This window comes from Peromyscus californicus, unplaced genomic scaffold (genome assembly GCF_007827085.1).
Source record: "Peromyscus californicus insignis strain IS unplaced genomic scaffold, ASM782708v3 Scaffold_8__1_contigs__length_139910024, whole genome shotgun sequence".
In the NCBI taxonomy this organism is placed as follows: Eukaryota; Metazoa; Chordata; class Mammalia; order Rodentia; family Cricetidae; genus Peromyscus; species Peromyscus californicus.
In genome coordinates this window covers 901660-909850 of record NW_026294606.1, presented here as the reverse complement: position 1 = coordinate 909850, position 8191 = coordinate 901660, and the positions used below count along the sequence as shown (strand labels likewise).

At 45.8% G+C, this 8191-nt stretch overlaps 1 protein-coding gene across 1 annotated transcript in view; it reads left to right on the top strand.

Annotated features, from left to right (window-relative positions):
• The first annotated feature begins 834 nt into the window (after positions 1 to 834).
• Habp4 (hyaluronan binding protein 4) overlaps positions 835 to 8191 on the top strand; it is a 30047-nt gene continuing 22690 nt past the window's right edge. Inside the window, exon 1 of the mRNA XM_052728736.1 lies at positions 835 to 1285. Coding sequence (XP_052584696.1) covers positions 946 to 1285 — 340 coding nt within the window. The 5' untranslated portion in view covers positions 835 to 945. The remainder of the gene's footprint in view (positions 1286 to 8191) is intronic.

Below are 8191 nucleotides of genomic sequence, written 5' to 3'. Positions count from 1 at the left end.
AACGAGATCAGCTGAGGAATTGGCAAGGTGAGGTAGCTGTGGCTTGTTCTGCTTCTCTGATCTTCTAGCATTCACCCCAATAACTGGCACTTGGTATGTTTTTATTAATAAGACCTTTTAAGTTTCATGCTACAGCACATATATATGTATATGTATATATATATATACACACACATATATAAACACATACATATGCCACAGAACCATTACTTTTTATTATAACTTACAAGTTAATTTTCAGGACAAGAGAGCTAGCTCAGCAAGTAAAGGCACTTGCCAACAAACCTGACACCTAGTTTGGAGTTTGATTACCAGAAACCAGGCCTTAACTGAATGTCTCAAATGAAAACAATCACTAAACCTCACCCTGTCCATGCCTGCACTCATCACCTCATCACAGAGAGTCTCAGGGCTGTTTCTTGGCACTTGAATGGGCTGTTTTGGTCTGCCTGGCACCTCTCTCCAAGCTTCTTGACTGGGTCAGCTCCCTGAAATACCTACATCTGCTGAGAACTCTGCCTCTCCCCTAGGCACTTTCACTCAGTCTGCAGCGCTCCCCCAAAACACGCAGGCCACTGAAGGGCTAGTATTAGGTCATCTAGGTGAAATGTAGCGATGTAGCAACAGGCGCACACACAGATGCGCTAACGCTTGCTGCCTCTCGTGGTAGCTCCGCCCCAGTCCCATACCACCACGCCCACAGGCTATGGGGGGAGGGGAGGATAAGGTGGGGCGTGACGTCACAGACAGCGGCCGCCCATTGGGCCGTCGTGCGCGCCGGGGCCGGAGGGCGTGTCTGCGAGCGCTGATTGGCTGGCGCGCTCTGGCGGGGCGGAGCCGACCGCGGGCCGGGAGCACGGCGGCGGCTGCAGCATGGGTCCTCGCCCGCGGCTTCGCTGAGCCTCGCTGGCGTAGGCTGCCTGCGGCGCCCGCAGCGGCGGCGGCATGAAGGGGGCCCTGGGGAGCCCGGTGGCCGCCGCGGGCGCCGCGATGCAGGAGACGTTCGGCTGCGTCGTGGCCAACCGCTTCCACCAGCTGCTGGACGACGAGTCGGACCCATTCGACATCCTGCGCGAGGCCGAGCACCGGCGCCAGCTGCAGCGCAAGCGGCGCGACGAGGCGGCGGCGGCCAGCGGGGCCGGGCACCGCGGCGGCCGGAGCCCGGCTGTGGCCTCAGGATACAGACCCGGCGCGGCCGGCCGCAGGGAGTCTCAGAAGGAGCGCAAGAGCCTCGCGGCGTCGGGCGCACAGCAGCCGGACAGCCCTGGGGGCCCGCAGCCGCCAGGTACGCCGTGGGCACCCAGGTCACCCCCTCCCACTGCTAGACTCGGGTCGCGGGGACTGGTCCCGCGTGGGCGAGTCAAGTCAGAGCTGGGAGTCCTGATGGGCTCAGGGCCCGAGGACACACTTCCGGGAGCCCCCCTCCAGAGTAATCACCCTAATAACCCTCCCAGGGGCTATCCTACAGGGTCACCCTCTCAGAGTCAAATTCCCCGGGTTCACCCTCCCGGGAGCCACTCTTGCAGGATCATGACCCTCCAGGGCCACCCTCCTGGGTGGTCACTTTCCTGGGTCACCCTGTCTCGGTATAAGGGCCAGGGTCTTACTCCCAGTGGTCTCATCCTAGTTGGGGGAGAGTAAGCAGAGCCGTGAATCTTGATGGACAGAGGGCCCTTGGTCACTACCCCAGGGTCCCTGTCTACGAGGAGGGATGGGAGGCTCCTTGTCCCTATGGACCCGTTCCGGGTCGGGGGTGGAGTGGGCCGAGCTGGAGGTTCCTGATGGACAAGAAGGCCCGGGGGTGAGCACGGAAGACCTGGCGGTCCTGGTTCGTTGGAGGGGCCGGGGACTGACAGCCTGTCCCTGGCTGCATTCTTCCTTCATCCTCCCCGCGGGCCTCTGCAGGATTCAGCTCCGTAGGCGACGCACAGTTGAAACCCTCAGGGATCCCAGACTCTGGGCCTCGAGATTCAGGGAGGCCTGGGCACTCGAGGGTGCGGGAGCCGCTGGACGGCAGACCTGAGCCCAGGGTGAGTAGGGTGGACTTGGGGTCCCGCTCCTCTGTGCCTTATCCCTTTTCTCTATCTGCATATCGTAGCTTCTATGTCATCGACTGCAGGTGGAACAAATGGTGTATACAGGTGGGGAGTGTAACTATGATTGATTGAATACTGTTTTTAACGGAGAACCGGCTTTAACCTTTGCAATCAGAATGTTCAAAGTTACCCTTTTTGGTTAGCAGAAGAGCCAACCCTCCGCTGGGTGTGCTGTCTGCACGGGAGGCTGCTTCAGACTTCGTGGCTGTCACCCTAACTGCGTCAAGGCTTTTGCAGCTAAGCTCTCGCCTCCTGCTTACCCTGTTTTCCCATAATAAGACTATGACCGTAAGGTTGGCAAGAAGGGGTATTGAAATTAGAGTGTAGTTTGACCACAGAGTAGGCAGGTGTTCATGTGGGCATTATTGCATTGTCCTTGCTTGGGAAAAACTGTCTGTCCCACCTCTAGCTTTAGGCTTGAGGCTTTAGCTAGGTAATGTTTACCTTTATCTGTAAAGTTAATTTGAGACATTGCTTGAGAATCAGAAAATTATTACAATAAAGATGGATACCTTAGTGGGTGTAGGACTCCTTTTAAAATTGAAATGCAGAGCTGGAGAGATGGCTCAGAGGTTAAGAGCACTGACTTTTCTTCCAGAGGTCCTGAGTTCAATTCCCAATAACTATAAGGTGGCTCACAACCATCTGTAATGAGATCTGACACCCTCTTCTGTATGCATAATAAATAAATAAATCTTTAAAAATAATTGAAATGCATCATACTGTTCATTATGTATGTATCATGTGTTTCTCTTAAACGTATTTAGAAAAATGGAAGGGGGAAAGGCTGTTTTATCTATTTACTTTTTTATCAAGTGAAAATACACTAGCCTCTGAAGAGTACCAGTTAAAATGTTGATATGTTGTTTGTTTGTTTAAGACAGGATTTCTCTGTGTAACAGCCCTTGCTGTCCTGGAACTCACATTGTAGACCAGTCTGGTCTCGAATGACGCCTCCCTCTGACTCCTGAGTACTGAGATTAAAGGCATGTACCACCACACCCAGCTAAAATGTTGATTTTTAGCCTTTTTAAAATTAAAAATATTTTTGTTATGACGAACCCAGTGTTTTATGCATGTTGAGCAAGTGATCTACCACAGAGCTTGTACCTCCCCCTCAACTTTCCGACCCCCCTACCCCCCACCCCCCGCTCTTGTTACAGAAATTTCAAACAAAATTTCAAACAATCTCAAAAATGTATGAAGTTAGCAAAAGGGTCCCTTACTTTTATTATGACTAGCACTATGCATTTATGCACATATATTTATATAATGAAAACACAGTGTGGGTTTGGGGAGATAGGTCAATCTGCAAAATGTTTGTCTTGAAAACATGAGGACCTCATGTTCCATCCCTACCTGAATCCCCAACCCCCAGAGAGAGGCCTGGTCTCAGAAAGTAAGGTGTGAACACCCAGGGTTTACCTCTGGCTTCTGGATCTAGCTGCACACTGACACATACATACATACATGCATACATGCATGCACACAGATACACTGCTGTTTCTTTTTTGCAACCTGCTCTCCTTGGGAGCTGTAAGCTAGTATACTTAGAACTTTATTTCTCCTGTCAGTTCACAGTCGAGGAAGTCTGGCTTTTGAGACCTAGTTGATGTTGTTAGGATGGAAATTTTGTAATGAGAATTCTTTTTAAGTGTGCATGATTTCCATGCCTGTAGCTCCTGTTTAAATGTATCTGATGGGCTGCAGAGAGTGGCTATAGGTGTTGTTATCACTAATTGACATAAAAGACCATGCTTTTCTGCACTCAAAAAAAAAAAAAAATATTAAGGGCTGGAGAGATGGCTCAGCCGTTAAAGGCTAGGCTCACAACCAAAAAAAAAAAAATATTAAACTTAGCCAGGCAGTGGTGGCACATGCATTTAATCCCAGCACTCAGAAGGCAGAGGCAGGCAGATCTCTGTGAGCTCCAGGCCAGCCTAGTCTACAGAACTAGTTCTGAGACAGCCAAGGCTACACAAAGAAACCCTGTCTTGGAAAAAAAAGGAAAGGAAAAAAATTTAAACGTTGACTGTCCTGAGTGCATGTGTACTGAAGACAGACACCATGCACATTTGCTGAGCAATAGAACCAGCTACTGACCTCAGAGATGTGGCAGTCATTGTTTTCCCACAGAAATACAGATTCTTAGTGCTCTTATCTGTGAGCCTTGCCCAGTAAATTCATTCTTGACTCATCAGTTGTTTCATCCTTGTTTTCATAGACATTCAGGGTTGTGGTGGATAAGCCAGCATTCAGTTTTGTCTTACAGGAAGTCTTACTGTAAATTTTACTGTTTAAAATTTACTGTAAAAATTCTGTTTACTCCAGGCTCTAGTTTAGACAAGTGATCAGACCCTATGAGCCAGCTCTTTATTGGAAAGGGTTGGAGAAATGCAGCATCTGCATTGCCTAGTCTGAGCTGCTGATTCAGCACAGAGAAGCAAGCTAGGTCCAGTTGCATCTTGGTCTCCTTGAACCAAGTTGGGGGGGAATAAAAATCTCTGATTACTCTTTTTGGGGTTTTAGAAAAATGCAGTGTTTGCAAGGTACTCATAATTATCATAATAAATTACATTTAATAGTTTCAGTTTATACACAGGGACCCTGGAAGAGACTTTATTTAATTGATACAATTAGAAATAACTAAGAGGAAACAGAAAGAAGTGAGAAAAAGCACTTCAGCAATTCTGTAGCTGAACAGAGATACATAGTTAAAAAAAAAAAAAGAGTTGCAAGTAGGAAATCAGAATCTGACTAAAATAATAGTTCTTTTCTTAAAGAGAAAGATTTTTTTATGTGTAAGCATGTTTACCTGCATGTATGTATATATATGGTCTACATGCATACAGTGCCCACAGAGGCCAGAAGAGGGTATCAGATTCCCAGAACTGGAGTTACAAATAGCTCCGAGCCACCATGTGGGTGCTAGGAACTGAACTCAGGTCCTCGGCAAGAGCCACAAGTGTGTTTAACTACTGAACCATTTCTCCAGCCCCAATAGTTCTTTTTGTTTTTTTAAATACATTTTTATTTGATGTGTACAAGTGTTTGCCTGCATGTATGTATGTGTACCACATGCCTGTCTGATGGCTGCAGAGGCCAGAAGAGGGCTTCAAATCCCCTGGAACTGGAGTTGGAGACCGTTTCTGAGCTATTCTGTGTGTGCTGGGAGGCAAACCGGGTCCTCTGTGAGCACAGCCAATCCTCTTAATTGCTGAGTTGTTTTTCTAATAGTTACTTTTACACTGAGGAGAGGTAGGAATGAGTGCTGATGATGGAGTGTCATGGTAGACCTACAGTTTTCAGCTTGTTAGTTTTAATGATGATAATTTATCCCATATCTTTCAAATACCTCTTCCAATTTTTTAGATTTAAAATTTTTGAAAATTCCATATATGAGTGCCATATTTACATATTTTCCTTTCTTCTTCTCCCAACTCTTCCTGTGCCTCTACAACCATCTCAAATCCATGACCTCTTCTATATCATTCCTACACACGCGCGCGCGCGCACACTCTACTAGTTGCTCAAATGTACATGTATTTACGGTTGGCCACTTGGGATTGAATAACCTATCAAGGCGGCTTGTCCCTGGAGAAAACAGATTCTTCCTGTCTCAGAGTCTGTTGAGTACCTATAGTTGTTCATCTAGGAGTGGGGCTTTATGAGATTTCCCCGTCCACACTGGCACTGGTATCATTATGCAGTTCCTGTGTAGATTTCATGGGTACAGCATCCCTATCATGTCTAGAAGATACTGTCTTGCAGCAGATATCATGGTCCTCTGGCTTATCTTTCCAAATCTTCTGTAATGTTCCCTTAGCCTTAGAGATAGTGGGTCATCTCTTCCACGTGAGTGCTCATATGGAAGCAAGAGGTCAATATTGGGTATCTTTTGTCACTTTTCACCTTATTTTTTTTGAAACAGAGTCTTTAATTTTTTGTTTGTTTTGTTTTCTGAGACGGTTTCTCTGTATAGTTTTGGTGCCTGTCCTGGATCTTGCTCTGTAGACTAGGCTGGCCTCGAACTCATAGACATCTGCCTGGCTCTGCCTCCCAAGTGCTGGGATTAAAGGTGTGCACTACCACTGCCCGACTAAAAAAAATTTTTAATGACTTTATGTGCATTGGTGTTTTGCTTGCATATATGTCTGTGTGAGTTACAGACAGTTTTGAGTTGCCATGTAGGTGCTGGGAATTGAACCCAGGTCCTCTGAAAGAGCTAAGTGCTCCCAACTGCTGAGCCATCTCTTCAGCCCCCTAAAAACATGGTCTTTTCTTTTCTTTCTTTCTTTGTTCCTTCCTTCTTTTTTTTTTTTTTTTTTTTGAACCCAGGTTTCTCTGTGTAGCCTTGGCTGTCCTGGGACTCTCTTTGTAGACCAGGCTAACAGAGATCCACCTGCCTCTGCCTTCTAAGTGCTGGGAGTAAAGGCGTGTGCCACCACTGCCCGAGACATAGCCTTTCAATAAACCCAGAAGTCACTGTGTATCTGTACTAGCTGGCCAAGGAGTTTCTCTGCCTCCCCAGTATTGGTGCTACAGGCATACTCCATCACCCTTGGCTTTTCTCTAGGTTCTGGGTATCTGAACTGTGGTCCTCATATTTGCACTTTGCCCACTGAGCCATCTCTCCAGCACCCAATTTTGATTTCTTGGTAATGTAAATTTTTCCAATAAAAGCTCTATTATGTGTTTTAGTGTTCTAAGTATATAACAAACTCAGATTGTGAACTCACTGAGTGATGCAAATTGTTTTTAAATATTTCTGGTCATGGGACATTGACATGATAGTGCTCATCTTTAATCCCAGTACTATGAGGCAACTAGATTGCTTGTGAATTTGAGGCCAGCCTGGTGTACATAGGAAGTTCCAGGCCAGCCAGGGTTACACAGTGAAACCCTGTCTCAAAGAGACAGAAACAGATTGAGCTTAGGTTTGTGGTGTAGTTTTTTCACACTCAAAAACTACTTTACAGTTTCTTGTTAGGAATATCACAGACATAATTTTTGATTCAAACTAAGAACTGATAATATATACAAGTGCTGGACTTTAAAGCTTAGGTACTAAATGCTACTGTGAAAATACATATATGCCTATATTTCCTAAGAGTATATGTGTATATACCTATATATACAAATATGCATATATATGTTGTCTATGAGAGAAATTTAACAGTTAAAAATGTACCTATTTGAAGAAATTAAACTTTTTATAACTATACAATCAATGGGAAGAATAATTTCTACTAAGAAAAGTAAAAGCCTTTAGAATAGAAGTTGCACATACTGTTTGGGGACCTAAGAAGTGGTGAAGCTCTGCATAACATCACTAGAAGTTAGATAGCTTCAAACTCATGGATTTAAAAAGCTAAGCATAAAATGTAGAGAACAGGGCTGGCCAGTGGTAGAGCACACCTTTAATCCTAGAACTCGGAAGGCAGAGGCAGGCGGATCTCTGGTCTACAGAGCATCTTCCAGGACAGCTAGGGCTACACAGAGAAACCCTGTCTTGAAAAACCAAAAGGGAGGGGGAGAGAAAATGGCAGCCCCTGCTCCAGCTGGGTGATGGATTCTTAGTAAACAAAAAGACACCCTGTTTGAGTACTGGCTGCCTCTTAAATGGGTTAGGGAATATGTGTGATATGAGTAATGTCACATAAGAATCCTATCAAAAAGCAAGAAACTAAATAATCATGCACACCTCTGTGTTAAAAGCAAACACCTACCTTTATGTCAGAAGACAGACCCTAGTTGCCCGTGGTTTGTTTGCAGCTAGGATTCTTTTTTGTTTTGTTTTGGTTTTGTTTTTTGTTTTTGTTTAGTTTTTCAAGACAGGATTTCTCTTTTAGTCCTGGCTGTCCTAGAACTCTCTCAGAGATCCACCTGCCTCTGCCTCCTGAGTGATGGGATTAAAGGCATGCACCACCAAGTCCAGCTGCAGATGGATTCTAAAAGTGTAGTCTGAGGTGCAGGGTTTTTATCCTTTGATTTCCTTAGATGGGTCTTTATCACTATGACTTGGAAAAGCTGTGCTTGTGAAATGCCATCCATCCAGTAAAAGATAACCTAACAGCAGTCACAGAGGCACTGAA